Genomic DNA, 23,166 nt, shown 5'->3' on the forward strand with positions numbered 1-23,166 from the left:
TGTTAAAGTCCCCCACTATTATTGTGTTACTGTCGATTTCCTCTTTTATAGCTGTTAGCATTTGCCTCATGTATTGAGGTGCTCCTATGTTGGGTGCATATATATTTATAATTGTTATATCCTCCTCTTGGATTGATCCCTTGATCATTATGTAGTGTCCTTCCTTGTCTCTTGCAACATTCTTTATTTTAAAGTCTATTTTATCTGATATGACTATTGCTACTCCAGCTTTCTTTTGATTTCCATTTGCATGGAATCTCTTTTTCCATCCCCTCACTTTCAGTCTGTATGTGTCCCTAGGTCTGAAGTGGGTCTCTTGTAGACAGCATATATTTGGGTCTTGTTTTTGTATCCATTCAGGAAGCTTGTGTCTTTTGGTTGGAGCATTTAATCCATTCACGTTTAAGGTAATTTTTGATATGCATGTTCCTATGACCATTTTCTTAATTGTTTTGGGTTTGTTTTTGTAGGTCCTTTTCTTCTCTTGTGTTTCCCACTTAGAGAAGTTCCTTTAGCATTTGTTGTAGAGCTGGTTTGGTGGTGCTGAATTCTCTTAGCTTTTGCTTGTCTGTAAAGCTTTTGATTTCTCCATGGAATCTGAATGAGATCCTTGCCAGGTACAGTAATCTTGGTTGTAGGTTCTTCCCTTTCATCACTTTAAGTATATCATGCCACTCCTTTCTGGCTTGTAGAGTTTCTGCTGAGAAATCAGCTGTTAACCTTATGGGAGTTCCCTTGTATGTTATTTGTCATTTTTCCCTTTCTGCTTTCAATAATTTTTCTTTGTCTTTAATTTTTGCCAATTTGATTACTATGTGTCTCAGCGTGTTTCTGCGTGGGTTTATCCTGTATGGGACTCTCTGTGCTTCCTGGACTTGGGTGGCTATTTTCTTTCCCATGTTAGGGACGTTTTCGACTATAATCTCTTCAAATATTTTCTTGGGTCCTTTCTCTCTCTCTTCTCCTTCTGGGACCCCTATAATGCGAATGTTGTTGCGTTTAATGTTGTCCCAGAGGTCTCTTAGGCTGGCTTCATTTCTTTTCATTCTTTTTTCTTTATTCTCTTCCACAGCAGTGAATTCCACCATTCAGTCTTCCAGGTCACTTATCCGTTCTTCTGCCTGAGTTATGCTGCTATTGATTCCTTCTAGTGTAGTTTTCATTTCAGTTATTTTATTGTTCATCTCTGTTTGCTTGTTCTTTAATTCTTCTATGTCTTTGTTAAGCATTTCTTGCATCTTCTCGATCTTTGCCTCCATTCTTTTTCCGAGGTCCTGGATTGTCTTCACTATCATTACTCTGAATTCTTTTTCTGGAAGGTTGCCTATCTCCACTTCATTTAGTTGTTTTTCTGGGGTTTTATCTTGTTCCTTCATCTGGTACATAGCCCTCTGCCTTTTCATCTTGTCTATCTTGCTGTGAATGTGATTTTTGTTCCACAGGCTGCAGGATTGTAGTTGCTCTTGCTTCTGCTGTCTGCCCTCTGGTGGATGAGGCTATCTAAGAGGATTGTGCAGGTTTCCTGATGGGAGGGACAAAAAAGACACCCACATCCAAAGACCAAGAGGAAGCTGCAATGAGATGGCAGGAGGGGTACAATCACAATCAGTAATATTCTATTTTAACTTAGCTGTATAATACTAAATTTTCACCAAGCCAATAAATATACATCTACAGTATCATTTAAAAAGTCTGTATATTATTCTCCTTTATAGTGGAAATCTGGGTTATTTCTTAGAAAACTTGGTTTTTTATATTTTGTAATTTTTAAAATAGCACTTCAGTGAATATCCTTGCAGTTAAATTTTTGTGCATGTTTTTAATTATTTCTTTGTGATAAATCCCTAGAAACAGATTTTCTCTGTCAAAATATATGGATTTTTATTGCCTTCTAACTCTTTCTCCCTATTCCATGGGTGTCCCTCACCCCAGAAAACATTATACCTTCTTGTGGCAAAATTACTTCCCTAAAAATAATGGACTTTTAATTATCTTACTTCCCCATTCAGAAACTGTCAACATTTCCCATTGTGCACAGGGAGAAATAAAGTCCAGATACCCTGAAGTGGCATTTGTGGCCTTCCAGGATCTGGCCTCAAACTCCTTTTCGTGTAGGTTTCTGTGTTCAACTCACTTTACACTAAACCATTCTGGCCTCCATGCTGGGGCTTATCCATTGCTTGTATAATTCCTACTTTTTTGGTCTGGATCCTGACAGGAAGTATGTGGCATCCTCAAACTGGATTATTTGGTGAGTGTTTGATAAAGTGACTGTTTCCAAAAGTGAGAGCAGGATTTAAGGAACCCCACAGGGCATAGTGCAGCACCTCTTACCACCCATGGGCCTGAAGGAGCAAGAGGAAAAAGAAATTACTGGGACCTGGTAACTCTGTGGAGAAGACCACTTGACAGAAGCTGTGACTGCTGCAGCAAACTCCAGGCAGGAAACCAAAGGACCAAATATTCCAACCCCACTTTCCATCCACCCTCCAATCTCCTGCTGGAAATTGGCCAGAGCCAACTGGAAGCTAGAGGGCATAGGAGCCCATGAGTACTGTCCGTAAGGTAAGCCTCCTGGGGTAATGAGTAGTGAAGAGTGGATCTGATGGGGAAAATGGAAGAGACTTCCTCAAGGGAGTTGAGCCAGAGGCAGGTCCACAGGAGATGGTAGAAAAGATGAAATATATGGACAAACGCTACTCAGAACAAGGGGTACCTGGTACCAAGACAGTAATACAAATCCCTTATAGAAGCCCATCCAAAAGTCAGCATATGATGGAGCTACAAAGACCCACATTCAAGTTGTACAGGACCAGGAGAGACTGAGAACAGAACCAGAGCTGTGTCTCTGAAGGTGGTCTCTGAAGGACACACGATGGCAAAATATCACCTTAGAGAAAACACAGCCAACCTGGAAATCCTACCTGCCAAGCATTCATAAGTCTCACGCTGCATCGGCACACATTTCCAGCTTGTGCTGATCAGCAGCAGTGCTGGAATCCTAGACCCAGCACATCCTTCTTCTCCTGACCCTAGGGATCATCCCAGATGTCAACTGAGGTCCTGCTCCCCGCCTAGAAGACCCCATGGAAGCTCCTACAAGATGGTTACAGGAGGAAGGGAACATATGATCCAGAAGTCACAAATGGAACCTGACTCTCACCTTCCCAGGCCCAGGTGCAGGCATTCATTAAACTTCTGCCCTCTTTGACATGGTTTATCATTACTCCTTCCAACCACACTCTACTTTAGCTTCTGTGAAGCAATGTTCTCCTTGTTTCCCTCCTGCCTCCCTGGCAGTGCTTCTTAATCTCTTTTGATAATTGTTCCTTGGCTACCAGATCTCAGAATGATGGTCTCTCTGTACCTGCTATCCTTAATCTTATCTTACATAGACCTATACCTTTAAACATCAACTATATGCTGACAACACCCAAATGTGTATCTTTAGCCCTAAAGTTACAGAACTCTGGACTCCTATTTGATATTTGGATGCGTTACAAGTATCTCAAAGTTAACACATTCAAACTGGAACATTTAATTTAAACTACCTTTCTACTACCCAGACTTGGCCCTCCCCAGTCACCACCACACCACCAAACATCACCGCCTTCCCACCAAGTCGATTAAACCAGAAACCCAAGGATCATCCTTGATTCCTCCATTTCCCCCACTGCTCATGTCTAATTCATTGACAAGTCCTGTTAATATTACCTCCTAAATAATTTTTATTTCATTCATTCTCTCCTCTCCATCATCTCCACTGCCAAATACACAAGCCACTTTCCTTTCTTGCCTGGACTTGGGCAGTAGCCCCCTTGGTGGTCCTCCTGCTTTCAATCTTGTGTCCCTTTAGCCTGTTCTCCATGTAGAAGCCAAAGTTACTTTTCAAAACATATAAATTGCACCATCTTGTTCCTGGCTTAAAACCATTCAGTGACTTCTCCTTGTACTTGGAAAAAACCCAAACTCGTTGACATACTGTAGAAGACCCTGAATGATATAGCCCTTGCCTATATGAAACTCATCTTTTCTTCTTGCCCCACACCCCATAGACCAGCTGCATCCTCCTCTTCTTTATTCCTCACTTAGGCCAAGCTGTTTCCTTTCTTCTGCCTGGAACACTTTCCCCAGCTCCTGGCCTCTTCTTTTATGCCAAGTCTCAACGCAGAGGTCACCCTCTCAGGACATCCACCATCACCTCCTCTCCTGTTATTCTCTGCCATTGCACATTGTTTGTTCACGGGACTTATACAAGTTGTAATTTTACATGTAGACATTTATTTGTTTTCTTCCTTATTGTCTGTCTTTTTCTCTGAACTCTAAGCTCAAAGAAGACAGGAAGAGTGAGTGCTCTGTTCTCCAGAGGGCCCAGCATAGTGTCTGGCAGATATAAGGCACTCAGTAAATACAGGTGGGAAGAAAGAATGGAGAGAAATACAGGGAAAAAGGAAAAAAAGAAAAGGGAGAAGGAATGAAAGTGGGGGTTAGGGAGGGAGAGGAAGAAGAGGAGAAGGAAGAGGAGGGAATGAAGGAAGAAAGGAAGGAGGGAAAGAAGGAAGGAAGGGAGGGAGGGAGGAGGGAAAGGAGGGAGGGAGGGAGAAGGTCTCTTAGACCAGCATCATCGTTAAGATACCAGCTGCTTAGACTAAGGGAGCAAAAAGAGGAAGCAAGACGGAAGCACCTAAAGTTTTCCTCCTTCCCTTCCCCTGTTCCTTCCTCCACCCTGTGCGGGGTGCTTTATAAATTATTTCAGCTACTCATCTCTCATAGCCTTATGAGAAAGGTGTTAAAACTTCATTTGATTGATGAGAAAAAAAGAGGCTCAGCAAAGTTAAGGGCTTTGCCTGAGATCTCATAGCGGGTTCTGAATGTGAGGGGCGCACGCTGTTTTCATCACTCCACGGGGGTTAACAAACAGCTTACCTCCTTCGTGGTGTCTTGGGGACTGGCGATTGTTTTTTAACATTTTCATATTTTTAAATCAAATGCTGTTCCAGAAGAACCTGTTAAAGACCCCTCTTGGACTACAGAAGCAGAATGGAATTGCTGAACAGCATCAGGGCAAGCAGAGGAGCAGTCCCCGCCCCTAGACGGTCCCCACCTTGTGAGGCTGACGTTGATTGGCAGGCTTTAATGAGGCGGGCGGGATCAGTTTCCATGGTGTGAACACAACAAGGCAGGCAGCTAGGACTCCCTTGCAACACTGAGCACCGCAGATTTCAAAAGACAGTAAGTATTTTTACATTTCCTCTGTCTTTAGATCTTTACTGCAGTTATTATAGATCATTCATATTTATTACAACTTATATTTACTGGCCAGTTTTTACACTGAGACACGTGTCATGAGAAAGATGGAAATTCAAGTGCACTTAATCAAATTTACATGGATTATAGCGTAGGAAGTTTTGCTAATTTTTCGTAGTTAGTGGTAGGCTAGTGAATTGTATCTGTTTTCTACAAATAAATTTTTGTAAGAAAGCTTCTAATTAATAGTATCATTGATTTGTAAACAGCTTTATTGAGATATAACTCACATACCATAAAATTCATCTCTTTAAAGTACACAGTTCAGTGGGTTTTAGTATATTCAAAGTTGTGAAAGCATCACCCCCCACTACCTAATTTTAGAACATTTCATTGCCCCAGAAAGAAATCCTATGCTCCTTAGCTCACTTCCCACCCCCAACTCATCCCAGTCCTAGGCCACCAATAATTTACATTCTATCTCTATAGCTTTGCCTATTCTGGACATTTCACATAAATGGAATCTTTCAATATGTGGTCTTTTGTGACTGGCTTCTTTCACTTAGCATGTTTTCAAGGCTCATGCATGTTGTAGCATGTATCAGTTCCTCATTTTTTTACTATCAAATACTATTCCATTGTATGAATATCCCATATTTTATTTATGCATTCATCTGTTAATGGACATTTGAGTTGTTTCCACTTTTTGGCTATTGAGTAATGTGCTGCTATAAACATGTGTGTACAAGTTTTTGTGTGGACATATGTTTTCACTTCTTTTAGGTTTACTCCTAGGAGTGGGGTTACTGGTCATATGATAACTCCATGTTTAACCTTTTGAAGAATTATCAAACTGCTTTCCAAAGTGGCTGCACCATTTTATATTCCCAACACAGTGTATGAGGGTCCCAGTTTCTCCACATCCTCACACTTGTTATTATTTGTCTTTTAAATTATAGTTATCCTAGTGGTTGTGAAATGGTGCCTCACTGTGGTTTTGATTTGCATTTCCCTAATGACTAATGATGCTGGGCATCTTTTCATATCCTTATTGGCACTGTACAGGTTTTTTTTTGGAAAAATCTTCTGTTTGTATTCCATTGAAAACTTCTACTTGAATTGCAACTTCCCCATGAGAAGGTGTGGAATATCCTTGGTATGAACTCAATTGCAAAACAAATGGGGTCGATTTCTGCATAAACCTGCCTAAAGGTTTACTGGAGCTTTGTAGTATAGTCTGGAGTCTGGGAGCCTGATTCCTCCAGCTCTGTTTTTCTTTCTCAAGATAGCTTTGGATATTCAGGGTCTTTTGTGTTTCCATACAGATTGTGAAATTTTTTGTTCTAGTTCTGTGAAAAATGCTATTGGTAGTTTGATAGGGACTGCATTGAAACTGTAGATTGCTTTGGGGGGTATAGTCATTTTCACAAAGTTGATTCTTCCAATCCAAGAACATGGTATATCTCTCCATCTGTTTGTGTCATCTTTAATTACTTTCATCAGTGTCTTATAGTTTTCTGCATAGAGGTCTTTTGTCTCCCTAGGTAGGTTTATTCCTAGGTATTTTATTCTTTTTGTTGCAATGGTAAGTGGGAGTGTTTCCTTAATTTCTCTTTCAGATTTTTCATCGTTAGCGTATAGGAATGCAAGAGATTTCTGTGCATTAATTTTGTATCCTGCTACTTTACCAAATTCATTGATTAGCTCTAGTAGTTTTCTGGTAGCATCTTTTTTTTTTTTTTTTAAATGTTTATTTTATTTTATATTTTTCTCAAATTTATTTATTTATTTATTTATGGCTGTGTTGGGTCTTCGTTTCTGTGCGAGGGCTTTCTCTAGTTGTGGCAAGCGGGGGCCACTCTTCATCGCGGTGCGCGGGCCTCTCACTATCGTGGCCTCTCTTGTTGCGGAGCACAGGCTCCAGATGCGCAGGCTCAGTAATTGTGGCTCACGGGCCCAGTTGCTCCGTGGCATGTGGGATCCTCCCAGACCAGGGCTCGAACCTGTGTCTCCTGCAGCGGCAGGCAGATTCTCAACCACTGCGCCACCAGGGAAGCCCCTGGTAGCATCTTTAGGATTCTCTATGTATAGTAGCATGTCGTCTGCAAACAGTGACAGCTTTACTTCTTCTTTTCCAATTTGGATTCCTTTTATTTCTTTTTTTTCTCTGATTGCTGTGGCTAAAACTTCCAAAAGTATGTTGAATAATAGTGGTGAGAGTGGACAACCTTGTCTTGTTCCTGATCTTAGTGGAAATGGTTTCAGTTTTTCACCATTGAGAGCGATGTTGGCTGTGGGTTTGTCATATATGCCCTTTATTATGTTGAGGTAAGTTCCCTCTATGCCTACTTTCTGGAGGGTTTTTTTCATAAATGCGTGTTGAATTTTGTTGAGAGCTTTTTCTACATCTATTGAGATGATCATATGGTTTTTCTCCTTCAATTTGTTAATATGGTTTATCACATTGATTGATTTGCATATATTGAGGAATCTTTGCATTCCTGGGATAAACCCCACTTGATCATGTTGTATGATCCTTTTAATATGCTGTTGGATTCTGTTTGCTAGTATTTTGTTGAGGATTTTTGCATCTATGTTCGTCAGTGATATTGGCCTCTAGTTTTCATTCTTTGTGACATCTTTGTCTGGTTTTGGTATCAGGGTGATGGTGGCCTCGTAGAATGAGTTTGGGTGTGTTTCTCCCTCTGCTATATTTTGGAAGAGTTTGAGAAGAATAGGTGTTAGGTCTTCTCTAAATGTTTGATAGAATTCGCCTGTGAAGCCATCTTGTCCTTGGCTTTTGTTTGTTGGAAGATTTTTAATCACAGTCTCAATTTCATTGCTTGTGATTGGTCTGTTTATATTTTCTATTTCTTCCTGGTTCAGTCTTGGAAGGTTGTGCTTTTCTAAGAATTTGTCCATTTCTTCCAGGTTGTCCATTTTATTGGCATATAATTTCTTGTAGAATCTCTCATGATCCTCTGTATTTCTGCACTGTCAGTTGTTACTTCCCTTTTTCATTTCTAATTCTATTGATTTGAGTCTTCTCCCTTTTTTCTTGATGAGTCTGGCTAATGGTTTATCAATTTTTATCTTCTCAAAGAACAATGTTTTAGTTCTATTGATCTTTGTTATTGTTTCCTTCATTTCTTTTTCATTTATTTCTGATCTGATCTTTATGATTTCTTTCCTTTTGCTAACTTTGGCATTTTTTGTTGTTGTTCTTCTTCTTTCTCTGACTGCTTGAGGCGTAAGGTTAGGTTGTTTATTTGAGATGTTTCTTGTTTCTTGAGGTAGGATTGTATTGCTATAAACTTCACTCTTAGAACTGCTTTTGCTGCATCCCATAGGTTTTGGGTCATCCTGTTTTCATTGTCATTTGTTTCTAGGTATTTTTTGATTTCCTCTTTGATTTCTTCAGTGATTTCTTGGTTTTTAGTAGTGTATTGTTTAGCCCCCACGTGTTTGTATTTTTTACAGATTTTTTCCTGTAATTGATATCTAGTCTCATAGCGTTGTGGTCAGAAAAGATACTTGATATGATTTCAATTTTATTAAATTTACCAAAGCTTGTTTGTGACCCAAGATATGATCTATCCTGGAGAATGTTCCATGAGCACTTGAGAAGAAAGTGTTTTCTGTTGTTTTTGGGTGGAGTGTCCTATAAATATCAATTAAGTCCATGTTGTTTAATGTATCATTTAAAGCTTGTGTTTCCTTATTTATTTTCATTTTGGATAATCTGTCCATTGGTGAAAGTGGGGTGTTAAAGGCCCCTACTATGATTGTGTTACTGTTGATTTCCCCTTTTATGGCTATTAGCATTTGCTTTATGTATTGAGGTGCTCCTATGTTGGGTGCATAAATATTTACAATTGTTATATCTTCTTCTTGGGTTGATCCCTTGATCATTATGTAGTGTCCTTCTTTGTCTCTTGTAATAGTTTTTGTTTTAAAGTCTATTTTGTCTGATATGAGAATTGCTACCCCAGCTTTCTTTTGATTTCCATTTGCATGGAATCTCTTTTTCCATCCCCTCACTTTCTGTCTGTATGTGTCCCTAGGTCTGAAGTGGGTCTCTTGTAGACAGCATATATTTGGGTCTTGTTTTTGTATCCATTCAGCCAGTCTATGTCTTTCAGTTGGAGCATTTAATCCATTTATATTTAGGGTAGTTTTCAATATGTATGTTCTTATTACCATTTTCTTAATTGTTTTCGGTTTGTTATTGTAGGTCTTTTCCTTCTCTTGTGTTTCCTGCCTGGAGAAGTTCCTTTAGCGTTTTTTGTAAAGCTGGTTTGGTGGTGCTGAATTCTCTTAGCCTTTGCTTGTCTGTAAAGTTTTTAATTTCTCTGTTGAATCTGAATGAGATCCTTGCTGGGTAGAGTAATCTTGGTTGTAGGTTTTTCCCTTTCCTCACTTTAAATATGTCTTGCCACTCCCTTCTGGCTTGCAGAGTTTCTTGTGACAGATCAGTTGTTAACCTTATGGGGATTCCCTTGTATGTTATTTGTTGTTTTTCCCTTGCTGCTTTTAATATTTTTTCTTTTTATTTAATTTTTGATAGTTTGATTAATATGTGTCTTGGCATGTTTCTCCTTGGATTTATCCTGCATGGGACTGTCTAACTTCCTGGACTTGATTGATATTTCCTTTCCCATATTAGGGAAGTTTTCAACTATAATCTCTTCAAATATTTTCTCAGTCCCTTTCTTTTTCTCTTCTTCTTCTGGGACCCCTATATTCAAATGCTGGTGTGTTTAATGTCGTCCCAGAGGTCTCTGAGACTGTTCTCAATTCTTTTCATTCTTTTTTCTTTCTTCTGCTCTGCAGTAGTTATTTTCACTATTTTATCTTCCAGGTCCCTTATCCATTCTTCACCTCATTTATTCTGCTACTGAATCCTTCTAGAATATTTTAAATTTCATTTATTGTGTTGTTCATCATTGTTTGTTTGCTCTTTAGTTGTTTTAGGTCCTTGTTAAACATTTCTTGTATTTTCTCCATTCTATTTCCAAGATCGTGGATAATCATCACTCTGAATTCTTTTTCAGGTAGACTGCCTATTTCCTCTTCATTTGTTTGGTCTGGTGGGTTTTAACCTTCATCTGCTGTTTGTTTCTCTGTCTTCTCATTTTGCTTAACTTACTGTGTTTGGGGTCTCCTGTTCACAGGCTGGAAGTTCGTAGTTCCTGCTTTTTTTGATGTCTGCCCCCAGTGACTAAGGTTGGTTTAGTGGTTTGTGTAGGCTTCCTGGTGGAGGGGACTGGTGCCTGTATTCTGGTGGATGAGGCTGGATCTTGTCTTTCTGGCGGGCAGGACTGCGTCCGGTGGTGTGTTTTGGGGTGTCTGTGACCTTATTATGATTTTAGGCAGCCTCTCTGCTAATGGGTGGGGTTGTGTTCCTGTCTTGCTAGTCGTTTGGCATAGTGTGTCCAGCACTGTAGCTTGCTGGTCGTTGAGTGGAGCTGGGTCTTAGTGTTGAGATGGAGATATCTGGGAGAGCTTTTGTCGTTTGATATTATGTGGAGCTGGGATGTCTCCGGTGGACCAATGTCCTAAACTCGGCTCTCTCACCTCAGGGGCACAGGCCTGACCCCGCTGGAGTACCAAGACCCTGTCAGCCACATGGCTTAGAAGAAAAGGTAGAAAAAAAAGAAAGAAAGAAAGAAAAAATAAAATAAAATAGTTATTAAAATAGAAAAAATTATTAAAAATAAAAATTAAAAAGTAATAAAAAAGGAAGAGAGTAACCAAATCAAAACACAAATCCACCAATGATAACAAGTGCTAGAAACTATACTAAAAACAATAACAACAACAAAAAACGGACAGACAGAACCCTAGGACAAATGGTAAAAGCAAAGCTATACAGAGAAAATCAAACAAAGAAGCATACACATACACACTCACAGAAAGAGAAAAAGGAAAAAAGTATATATATATCTATACATAAAAAAAAAAGGAAGAGAGCAACCAAATCAATAAACAAATCTACCAATGATAATAAACTCTAAATACTAAACTAAGATAAACATAAAACCAGAAACAAATTAGAAGCAGAAAGCAAAGCCCAAGTCTACAGTTGCTCCCAAAGTCCACCACCTCAATTTTGGGATAATTCGTTATTTATTCAGGTATTCCAGTGATGCAAGGTACATCAAGTTGATTGTGGAGATTTAATCCCCTGCTCCTGAGGCTGCTGGGCGAAATTTCCCTTTCTCTTCTTTGTTCGCTCAGCTCCTGGGGTTCAGCTTTGGATTTGTCCCCATTTCTGTGTGTACGTCGCCTGAGGGCTCCTGTTCCCCACCCAGACAGGACGGGGTTAAAGAAGCAGCTGATTAGGGGGCTTTGGCTCACTCAGGCCGGGGGGAGGGAGGGGTATGGAATGCGGGGCGAGCCTGCGGCGGCAGAGGCCAGTGTGATGTTGCACCAGCCTGAGGCGCGCCGTGCGTTCTCCCAGGGAAGTTGTCCCTGGATCACAGGACCCTGGCAGTGGCGGGCTGCACAGGCTCCCGGGAGGGGAGGTGTGGATAGTGACCTGTGCTCGCACACAGGCTTCTTGGTGGCGGCAGCAGCAACCTTAGCGTCTCATGCCCGTCTCTGGGGTCCGCGCTGATAGCCGCGGCTCGCGCCCGTCTCTGGAGCTCGTTTAGGCGGTGCTCTGCATCCCCTCTCCTCGTGCACCCCGCAACAATGGTCTCTTGCCTCTTAGGCAGGTCCAGACTTTTTCCCAGAATCCCTCCCATTTAGCTGTGGTGCACTAGGCTCTTCAGGCTGTGTTCACGCCGCCAACCCCAGTCCTCTCCCTGGGATCTGACCTCCGAAGCCCGAGCCTCAGCTCCCAGCCCCCGCCCGCCCCGGCGGGTGCGCAGACAAGCCTTTCGGGCTGGTGAGTGTTGGTCGGCACCACTCCTCTGTGCAGGAATCTCTCCGCTTTGCCCTCCGCACCCCTGTGGCTGCGCTCTCCTCCGTGGCTCCGAAGCTCCCCCCTCCGCCACCCGCAGTCTCCGCCCGCGAAGGGGCTTCCTAGTGTGTGGAAACCTTTCCTCCTTCACAGCTCCCTCCCAGTGGTGCAGGTCCCATCCCTATTCTTTTGTCTCTGTTTTTTCTTTTTTCTTTTGCCCTACCCAGGTACGTGGGGAGTTTCTTGCCTTTTGGGAAGTCTGAGGTCTTCTGCCGGCGTTCAGTAGGTGTTCTGTAGGAGTTGTTCCACATGTAGATGTATTTCTGATGTATTTGTGAGGAGGAAGGTGATCTCCACGTCTTACTCCTCCGCCATGTTGAAGGTTTCTCTCTCCTTTCTTTTCCTGTACATCAGACTCACCTGGAAGGCTTACTATGACACTGACTGCTCCCTCCCCACCCCAGTTTCTAATACTGTAGGTCCAAGTTGGGGCCCAATAATTTGCATTTCTAACAAATTCCTGGTTGCTGCTGCTGCTAGGCCACATTTTGTATGGTTGACTCCAACCTCTTCTTGAGACCTCACATGTTGAGATCAGAGAGATGTTCCCCATGGCTTCACCTCAGGTGACTCTCTCCTGTTCTTCTCCTTTCTGTCTCAGCCCCTTATTTGTTTATATCAATAAGTCTCAAACTTTGGAGTCTTGGGACTCCTTTACTCTTAAAAATTACTGTGAACCCCAGAGAGCTTTTTTTGATGTGGATTATAGCTATCAGTATTTACCCTATTTGATATTAAAACTGAGAAAAATTTAAAATGTTTCTTGATTCATTTACAAAAGTTGTAATAAACCTAATACACAATAACATAAATAATAGTTTTATGAAAATAAGTATATTTTCTAAAACAAAATATGTGAGAAGAGTGGCATTGTTTTAGTTTTTTTTTTTTTTTTGGTCAAATCTCTTTAATATGTTGCTTAATAGAAGACAGCTGGATTCTCATATCTGCTTCTGCATTCAGCTTGTTGTTTTGGTTGAAGTATATAAAGAAAATCTGGTTTTACCCATATATGAATTTGGAAAAAAGAAGAATATTTTATAGCCTTTTCAGATAATTGTGGAAATTCTTCTTTGATGCTACACCAGAATTGGACAAGTGGTAGGGCTTTAAAGGATAGTTAGAATCTGAAACAATTGCAATGTACTTTTTTCATATTCTATTTCACTAAAACTCATTGGCCTGTCTTGAATAGATCTCTTTACCCATGCATGATTTGGTAACGTCATACACTTATATAAAAAATATTGATTCATGGAGTTATGCAGACTTTCCAAATGTTGACACATTTCGTTATACAATATGATAAAAACACTTCTACGAAGTCATGTAATCAGGGGTCAGAATTTAATATAAATAATTCTTACTGCTTTAATTTCTTTACTAAAATTAGCCTTAAAACAAAAACAAAAACAAAAACAAAAACAAAAACTAAAACTCTGTGTGTGTGGTGGTGAAGAATACCTTGACTGCTAGGTGTTTGGTGTCATTGCCTTGCTTTGTGCTAAGGCACCAGCGGTTTTCTACATCATTGTTTTTGAACCATCAGACCAATTATCAGCACAGGGAACAGGACCAATCACATTTTAATATTATAATGAAAATAGCTTTGACCTCATGGATCCCCCAAAAGGGTCCCAGGGAGTTCTAAATATCTATAGACTGTAGTTTGAGAACTGTTGGTTTGTGTCTTAATGTTGTAAACAATTTTTAGCCATTTTATTTGTATGTTTTCATCTTGTCCATCTCCTGTATTGGTGTAGGGATAATACTTAATTTCCATGGGGTACCTCCTCAGTATAAACTGCTCACATGGATTGTCCTTGTATTCTCAAAAGACCCTGGCTAATTATACCCATTCTTTAGATGAGAAAGATAAGGCACAGAATTACACAACTGAGAGTCACACTGCTAGCACTTTTGAGTAGGAGTGGGAAGTAGTGCTGGGAAGAGGTTTGAGGCCAATTAGCAAATGTCAGCCCATGAACTTAGCCTGTAATCCTATAGGCAGAAAGGAACCATTGATAGTTTTGGGATAGGGGATTGGCAAGCACTAACCACAGTAGCTAAGATCCAAATACACACTCAGCAGGGCATACACATGAAGCAACCCTGGATGCAAAGGTATGAGATAAGAAAGAAAGTAAACAATCAGGAACCCTATGGAATCACTCCCTAGGAATAAGGTGTTGCAGAGAATTTCCTAAGTGGCATGCTTTTCCCACAGTTGTTTTTTCGGTCATGGAATTGACCAAACTGTCCGACATGACAAAACTCCACCAAGCCGTAGCTGCTGGGGACTACAATTCAGTGAAAAAGATTTTGAAGAAAGGTCTCTGTGACCCAAACTACAAGGATGTGGACTGGAATGACCGAACCCCACTTCACTGGGCTGCAATCAAGGGTGAGTAGGCAATGCCTACGTAGACCCATCCCTTCGAGACCGCTGTTCACGAGGTTCCCAGTGGGTGGTCGGTGTGGGGTAGTAGAAAGAACACTTCTTGGGAGCCAGATGAATGAATGGGGGGCCATTACAATCCTGGCACCTCTGCTTATTAGTTGTAGCACCTTAGGCAAGTTATTTAACATCTCCAGGCCTTAGTCTATTCATCTGTATGATGAGAGCAGTAATGCTGCTTTGGAATCTTGTGGTGAGGATTCAGTAAGATAGCGAATGTGCACTGCTTAGCACGTAGTGACTCTCAATTAATGTTAGCTTTCTGCCCTCTTGAGGGCAGGACAGGAACTTTGTCCTGTTCATGGCTGGGGCACGCCAAACAAGGCTCAGTTATAGAACTGGAGGAGGATCGTGGCAAAAACTCAGCCAAGGGGCTTGTCAAGACCTTCAGCCATAGAACACCATTGAAGAATGTTAGGAAAGTATTACAGTCAACTTTGCTTTTTAAAAATTTGTTTTGACTCCCGTATGGCGAATGGGTTGGTGGGAAGCAAGCCTGGCTGCAGAGAATTCAGTTGGGAGAATTTTCCAGTACAAAGTGATGGGAGCTATGCTAAAGCGCCTGTCAGTGAACATTTGCTATATGCTAGGCTGTGTACTTTATGCCTGTGATCCTTTTGTGCTTCACAAGAACTCAGTAAGGTAGATGAATATATCCTTAATTTGCAAATGAGGAAACTGAACCTCGGATGTTTGTTTCTCATCTGCGATGCCATGGTTAGCAAGCGGTATTTATTGTCAGGTATAAACCCACATCTCTCTGATGAGAAAACCTGTACTCTTAATCTGTGCTAGCTTTCATGTAAGTGGGACTTGATGTATTTTTTATTGAGATGTAATTGACATACAACATAATATCAGTTTTAGGTATATGGCATAATGATTCAATTTTTGTATATATTGTGAAATACCACAGTAAGTCTAGTTAACATCTGCCACCATACATAGTTACAAATTGTTTTCCTTGTGATAACTTTTAAGATCTACTCTCCTAGCAACTTTCAAATATGCAATACAGTATTATTAACAATAGTCACCATGCTGTACATTACATCCTCATGACATTTATTTTATAACTAGAAGTTTGTACCTTTTGTACCTTCACCCATCTTGCGCCCACCCACAGCAACCACGAATCTGTTCTCTGTATCTATGAGCTCAGCTTTTTTTGTTTTTAGATTCTATATATAGTGAGATCATATGATATTCGTCTTTCTCTGTCTGACTTATTTCATTTAGGATAATGCCCTCAAAGTGCATCCACGTCGTTGCCAAATATTTGCTTTTGCAGTCGGCATTGAGACTGCCGAAAGCAGAGCGAGCCTTAGGGGTGTTAGCTCAGGTCAGGGTAGAGTGACTTGGAAGAAAAAGCAAGATTCCTGGGCAGGGTCTGCAAGAATGGACAGGAGAGGGGGGTGTCCTGGAAGGAACAGAGGGAATCCTTGGAGGGCTCAGACTGAGAGTGGGAGCCATGGGGTAAGAGTGGGGTGCTGAGTGCCTGGTAAGAAGAGGGAGAAAGGAGGAGGGGTTGATGCTAGGAAACTGGAGGGACCTCAAGGGCAAACATCTCCCCCTCTTTTGTGCCACCTAGGCTAGCACTGGCCTTGGTCCAGCAGAGACACCTTCATCCTAACCTCTTGTTTCTTCTTGGGACATCTAAGGACACATGGAGGTGCTGCAGCTCCTGATAGAACACGGGGCCAGGCCCTGCCTGGTAACTGATGTGGGCTGGACCCCCGCTCATTTCGCAGCTGAATCGGGCCATCTGAACGTGCTCAAAACTCTCCATGCCCTGCACGCCGCCATCGACGCCCCTGACTTCTTTGGAGACACACCAAAGAGGATCGCACAGATCTATGGGCAGAAAGCCTGTGTAGCATTCCTGGAGCAGTAAGTTTCCTTTATTTCCAGCTCTAAAGGACAGAGAAAGAGGAGCCAGTGACCAAGGTCTTTGCCAACTCAGTGGTCTCAGGTTGATGAAAATGAAACGAGGAAATCCAACCAATTGTTGTTTGAGTTGTTTTTACCAATTTTTCACTGAAATGGCTAGTTTGGGGTGGAAACTATATTGTTTTAGATTATTTAGATTATTAAAATCTATTGTTTGGGATTAACAGAGACACACTACCATATATAAAATAGATAAACAACAAGGTCCTACTGTATAGCACAGTACTATATTCAGTATCTTATAATAACCTATAAGGGAAAAAGAATCTGAAAAAGAATATATATATTCTTATATGTAATATAAAACTGAATCACCTTGCTGTATACCAGAAACTGATACAACATTGTAAATCAACTATACTTCAATTTTTAAAAAGTCCTCATTACCTCACAGAAAATAAAAATTAGAGAGGTATGTCAGGCAGTTAATTAATAAAAAATATTATATGATTTTTCTGGAAAAATCTATTGTTTAAAACTTATACATTAGTATAATTACACATTATTATTATAATTTTAATAATATGATATATAATCATTATACTTATTGTTTTAGATTATACAAAAACTATCTCAGATAAGAGCGGTGGGACACAAATTTGAAAATGGGACATGGTACAAGATTCATGGACCCCCCCCCCCCCTTCAGATTCCTGAAAGGTATTCAAGCCAGCTGTGTGACCTTGGGCAAGTTAAGTCTCTTTCCTGACCCTCAGTTTCCTCATATTTAAAATGAAGCAGGTGAATTAGGCTATCATCCATAAGGGCCCTTCTGCCTTTTAAAATGCCTATTTATCTGTGAATCTCCTACTCACACACTCACCAAAGATAAGAACTTTTCTAACATTTGTTAATTTTTTCTCTCAGCCAAGCATTCAAATAGAATTAAGTATCAATTATGTACTTGAAAGTTATGGCTCTTGGAGGGACGGAGATGAAATTTAGGAATCTATAATCTGGTTGTGTTAATAAGTAATTCATACAAGAGATAGTAAAGTAACGAGTGAGGGCAGCATTGCTTGAAAACCAAAATGAGATCTATAGCAAATCTATCTGTGGGGCAGTTCATTTGGGAAGGGGGGATGATAGCGAAATGCCCTTCTTGAAAATAAAGTTATCTTCGGAAAGTTAAACTAGTAAAATCTTTGCCTATGATGAGATCAGTCATCTGTAGAAGTAACCCATGAGACTTTCTCTTAAAAGTGGTGTCCCACATTAAAAATATTCAAAATCATAATTAAGAAGATTTGGGGAGTAGAGGCAGAACCTTGGGTCCGGGCTCCAAGACTCTGTCTTCTCCCCAGTCCTGCCATCATCCCCTACATTCAATAACCTCCAACTATTATGGACCTCAGCATCGGCAACATTGTTTGCTGGACTCTCTAAGACTCTAACATACCACCATGTGACCATAGCTCCCTTTCTTCATTTTCCCAGTTCCTGGATCATCACACAGGTATTTGAGTGCAAGAACTCATCTCATTCAACTTCTTTCCCTCCCACCTATCACCTGCCTGACTGTTTCACTATCTTCCATCTGTCTGCCATCTGGACACTGTGGGCTGAAAGCAAAATGCACAAAGTGAGAGTTGTGAGTTCAGTTTTATTCAGGGTCTTACTGAGGACTTGAGCTTGGGAGACAGCCTCTCAGTAGCTCTTAGAAACTGTTCTCAAGAGGTGGGGGGCAAGGCTAGTTTATATATGATTTTTGGGGGCTTAGGAATACATACAGTCAAGCATACATCTTGGCAAAAGATTACTGCTCATCACAAAGAACAGATGTCTCAGGTTAATGATTATAGTGCTTTTCTATGTATGGGAAGATACAAGAAGCTGGGTTCATTAAAATTCTTCCTGAGATACATCTAACTAAGGAGGCTGCTTGTCCAAAGCACAGACCATCCTGTTATGATCTTTAATTTCCTGTCAGAAGCACAGAGAACTTCATTCATCACCTTAATCTCTTCTGTCTGAAGCACAGAGTGTACTGTGCATCAGTGATTGCAGCAGGTTAATCTTTTTAGAATTAGATGGTGAGCAAAACACTCTTTTCTCTTCTTTTGTTTGCAACACCATGATACTCTGCTTCTTTCACTCTGTTTCCACTATTTTTAACTTTCCACCCTTTGGTCCTTCTGTAGCATATAATCCAGAATTCCCAGCCTTGGGTTGGTCTCTGTCTTCTCCACGCCTGTTCTTGGTCTGCTAAGCCCACAGATAAGTAGGTGGTTACCACCAGAAGTTCTAAGGTTTCTATCTCCAGCTGAGCCTTTAGAACACTCTAGCCATCTCTTCCTGTTCTTCTCCATCAGTGACAATTTCAAGTTCCAATCACACCTCAGCCCGTCCCTCAGAGGGTATGCTTTCTACTTCACAGAGAATATTGAAGCCATGGGTATACGTCTTCACACCTCTCAAACCTACATATCATATATACATCTACATCTGTTCCTTGTTGCCTTCCTGTTCAGCCTTCTGTGGGAAGTATTATCGCTCCATATAGACCCTTCATCCAATCCTTTATGTCTCCTACAAGATCATCATTCCCACATTCTTTGTTGCATCTTTCATGCTCTCTTCTGTATTTTTAAGTTTTTTCTATTCCTTCCCTTCCCTTCTCTTTGTCTCATGAACATACTCAAACAGATCTTATTAAACAAACACACAAAGAGTTAGAGGCCCTTCTAATGTCTGCTATGTTAGAGGCCCTTCTAATGTCTGCTATGTCTTTCTTCTTCGCTACATTTCTAAGCTACTTGAAAGGTCATCTATATAATTGTCTCTACTTCCTCATCCACTCTTCAGACTTCTTCCCCCATCATTGTACTGAATCAGCTCTCATCCACGGAGATCCTTGCTGCTAAATTAATGGCCTCTTCTCAATGCACATCTTACCTCCACTTAATCTGGTATTTGATAACTCTTCTCTCTTGTGTTATCTGCTGCTCCTGTCTTCTGGTTCCCTGACTAGCTGACCATTTCTTCTCACGATTTTTCTAAGCTCCTATTCTTGCATGCCTTTTAGATGCTAGCATTCCTCAGGGACCTATCCTTGGCTCTCCTTTACTGAATTACTCTGAGTAATCTCAGCCCCTCCCTAGTAACCAGTGGGTGGCTGAATGTGATACACAACCCCAGCATAACTGAAGTGGAGGAGGAGGGATTCCTCCAAATAATGCAGAGTGAGTGCTATTACCAGGAAAAGTGGGCAGGCATTGCTGAGCAGACAAATACAACAAAGGTCAACCACATCGCGTGTAAGTCATTTCTATTCATCATCTCCTATGAGGAACTTCCCTTGTGACAGTTAGAGAGAGGACTTAACGGGAAGGAATCCTGGTTAAGGGGAAATTAATCTGGACCCTAAAATATAGCTAAGACCTGGCTAATGAAGGAGGGAGAAATCTTCTTGATTTGGAGTGAAGGTACCAAGTTGGAAATGGGCATAGGTTGTGTGTGGATGTGAGGAGGTAGAGAGACAGTGGAGGGATGAGTGGCCTGGCAGAGCAGAGCATTTACGCTGGAGAGAAGTGGAGACTAAGGCTGGGTGGGTGGGCGATCACAGTGAGCTGGGCAAGAAGATGAGTGTGAACTCCTCAGGGGACTGACAAGATGAAACAAAGGCTTTAGCCAAGTTACTCCTGTAGTGGAAGAAGTGGCAGTAAAGCTGTGCAGGTTGGATTTGACACACTTAGACCACAGGCAAGGAGATCACGTAAGGAATTTCTTAATCCTTCCTGTTGCAAGTAGGTGAGATCCTGGACTAGGAAGACGAAGGGAAGGATATAGAAGAATTTCAAAAGAAGCTTAGACAGTATTTGACAATTTTCGGAATAGCCTAGGTATCCTAGTGGAACAATTCAACTTTTGATTCAGCCTCTCTTGAGTAGTAAATCTCTCGTTCAACAAATATTTTTCAGCAGAAATTTAACACAGCATTGTAGATCAACTATACTTCAATAAAATTTAAACAAAAACAAATATTTTTGAGCCCTACTACGTGCATGGCATTGAACTAGATACTGGAAAGGATTTAAAGATACTTCAGGTACAGTGCTGAACACTAAGAAGCTCCCTGTCTGGGAGAGGAGAGAACTTGTTTACATAAATAACACTAATGCAAGATAGAAAGTGACAAGGTCAAGAGAGCAGGTCAGAGGAGGGAGGCTTTGTGGTCTGAATATGGAGAGGTCACTTGCAGCTTGTTGGGGGCACAAAGGCTGAGCGACAAGCAGGTTTGCTGTCCTCTGAATGAACTGTGCTTTTTATCATGCTTTGCACTTACAATACTGTTTGCCCTGCCTGTATGATGATTTATCCTCTCAAATTTCATTTGACCTCATACTGGCTCAAATCTTATCTCCATGAATGGGCTTTCACCGGTGTCCTTAAGCAAGTCACATACTCACCTTTGGCCTCATATACAAAACAGTGTTTTTGTATGCTTCCCATCGTCCGTGTGTGTATGATGATCGATTCATCTATTTCTCCATCTATCACCTGTTCTAAGACTCTGTAGCTATCATCTATCTATATATATCATCTAACTATTCTTTACATAAATCCATCTATACATACAATATGTACGTGATTATAATTTTTATTTTCTTCCCTACCTGTTTCTGTACTTTAAATTTTTCTACAATGAACAGACATCGCTTTTATAATTAGGAAAAAATGCAATTAAAAAATAAATGAAGGAAAACAGCCTCCCCATAATACGCAGGTTGCTCTGTGGATGTGAGCACTTTAAAAATGAGTAGGGGGTGGGGCTCAGTGGTGCAGCCACTGTCATTAAAAATGACAAGCACTTCAAACTAAGTGCTTGTCTTTGATTCTATGGACCTCCCACCCGGGCACCCTGTTTTTCTCCACCTCAAAGGAGTTTCTTTAGTGTCTGAGACCTCCCTAAGGGTACACTTGGAAATGCTTGAACTTGGCCGCCTTTCTCCTCGACTGGATGGCGGAGGTGCCCAGGCCGCGTGCAGAGGGCAGAGGAGAGGCCCCTCTGCAGGCCGGGCAGGCTGTCCAGTCCACAGGGGTTGGGGGTTGAGAGCTGGTTCCCCTCTCCTAGGGCTGAGCCCCAGTGCCGGGACCACCGCCAGGCCACCCAGCAGAAGGGGCTGCAGCTCGATCAGCGGGACGAAGGCTGGGAGGCCAAGAAGAGGGAGCTGGAGCTGTCTCTTCCTTCCTCAAAGCAAAACACTAATAAGAAGAAGAATAAGACTCGAGGCCCCACCAGGCTCAGCAATACCAACGAGAGGAGAGTGTGAGAAGGCTGGCGTCCCAGGAACTGGAGCTGGGTTTTCTGGCAGGAGACTTTCCTTGGCGCCAGACTAGGTGTTGTTAGGTGTGTGTTGTCCTGACATGATTTCACTCCTAGATCATTAATTACCCACATGGCTTCTACCGATAGCTCCTGACCTGTTGTTCAATCTGGAAGTCTGGCCTGGGGACTCTCTACATGGGCTGTCTCCTCCTTGCCCATACCTGCTGTCCCTAAGTATTACCAAGAGGGGACAAACGTCAGCTGCTTGCATTTTGTCACCAGTGATTTGTACTGTCTGCATCTCCTGAACCCCTATATGCAATTATAGCATTTCAGGGGCAAAGAAAAAGCTTCTCCTAAGGAAAGTTGGTTGTTTCAATGACAAAAAAAAGTATTGTAACAACAAAATCTCAAAAATTTCCAACATTCTCAGGTCAGTTAATCTATGAAAAAAAATTTACCTGTTGTCACATAGACCAAGCAAAGGGGTGAAGAGATGTAGCTCTGAGGTTCCAGCTTTTTTTTTTTTTTTTGCTTGTGGTAGAAGCCCATAGTCTCAGCAGGGCCATTTTTACCAATGGTCCTTTCTACACAGGAGAGACAATTTGGACAATAGATTAGCTCAGTGAGAAATAAAAACCTTAAATTAATTTTATTCCACTTAATAATGAGAGCTAGCATAAAATGATGGAACATGTAATTACAACTCTACTTGATCAACTATGTATATTTTAGGAAATCTAAATACAGATCAGATATTTCCAACAAAAATATTGCATCCAAATTGAGATATGCTATAAATATAAAATGCATATCATATTTTGAAGACTTGGAACAAAAGATGTAAAATAGCCCATTAATAATATTGATTACATATTGAAATGATAATATTTTGGATATTGGGTTAAATAAAATATATTACTAACATGAATTCTACCTTTTTCCTTTCAGTTTTTTAAAAAATGTGGCTAGTAGAGTTTTTAAAATTATGTAGGTGGCTTGCTTTTTTCCCCCATCAGACGGCACTAGAGTAGAAACCAGACAATAGTTAGGGCCTCTGCCAGGCAGCTGGCCTAGTGTACTTGAAATGGCACTTTCTAGGTTTACTAATTTTTCTGCCTAAATCCATGTGTCTAGGCACCAAACATCATCTTAATTACACACTCCTCAAGGCTTATGTTAATACAGGTCATGTTTAGTTGAATTTTCTGAAATGAATAAATGCTTGAGCATCTTATAGGAAAGCAGTGTAGGTGTGGAGGTTGCCTTGCCTAG

At 41.0% G+C, this 23,166-nt stretch overlaps 1 protein-coding gene across 2 annotated transcripts; it reads left to right on the plus strand.

The window, feature by feature from the left end:
- Nucleotides 1–1,163: 1,163 nt before the first annotated feature.
- On the plus strand, nt 1,164–22,299 carry ANKRD66 (ankyrin repeat domain 66). 2 transcript variants are annotated; one of them, XM_082347669.1, is made up of 5 exons: nt 1,164–3,177; nt 5,001–5,232; nt 14,442–14,618; nt 16,334–16,562; nt 21,697–22,299. In XM_082347669.1, exons 3-5 carry the CDS (start codon nt 14,456–14,458, stop codon nt 21,893–21,895), a joined length of 591 nt encoding a protein of 196 aa, XP_082203795.1. In that variant the 5' UTR covers nt 1,164–3,177; nt 5,001–5,232; nt 14,442–14,455; the 3' UTR covers nt 21,896–22,299. The 2 variants fall into 2 exon arrangements, with proteins under 2 accessions (XP_082203795.1, XP_082203796.1); XM_082347670.1 differs by having other exon boundaries at nt 1,164–2,111; nt 2,219–5,232.
- The last annotated feature ends 867 nt before the right edge of the window (nt 22,300–23,166 follow it).

The sequence above is a fragment of the Balaenoptera borealis genome, assembly GCF_965194805.1.
Source record: "Balaenoptera borealis genome assembly, chromosome: 12".
Classification (NCBI taxonomy): Eukaryota; Metazoa; Chordata; class Mammalia; order Artiodactyla; family Balaenopteridae; genus Balaenoptera; species Balaenoptera borealis.

Excerpts from the sequence above, each read along its gene's own strand:
- ANKRD66 (XM_082347669.1), top strand. The coding sequence starts at position 14,456 with ATGGAATTGACCAAACTGTCCGACATGACAAAACTCCACCAAGCCGTA. Across the intron at positions 14,619-16,333 it reads TCACTGGGCTGCAATCAAGG|GACACATGGAGGTGCTGCAG; the intron begins GTGAGTAGGCAA and ends GGGACATCTAAG. Across the intron at positions 16,563-21,696 it reads TGTGTAGCATTCCTGGAGCA|GGCTGAGCCCCAGTGCCGGG; the intron begins GTAAGTTTCCTT and ends CCCCTCTCCTAG.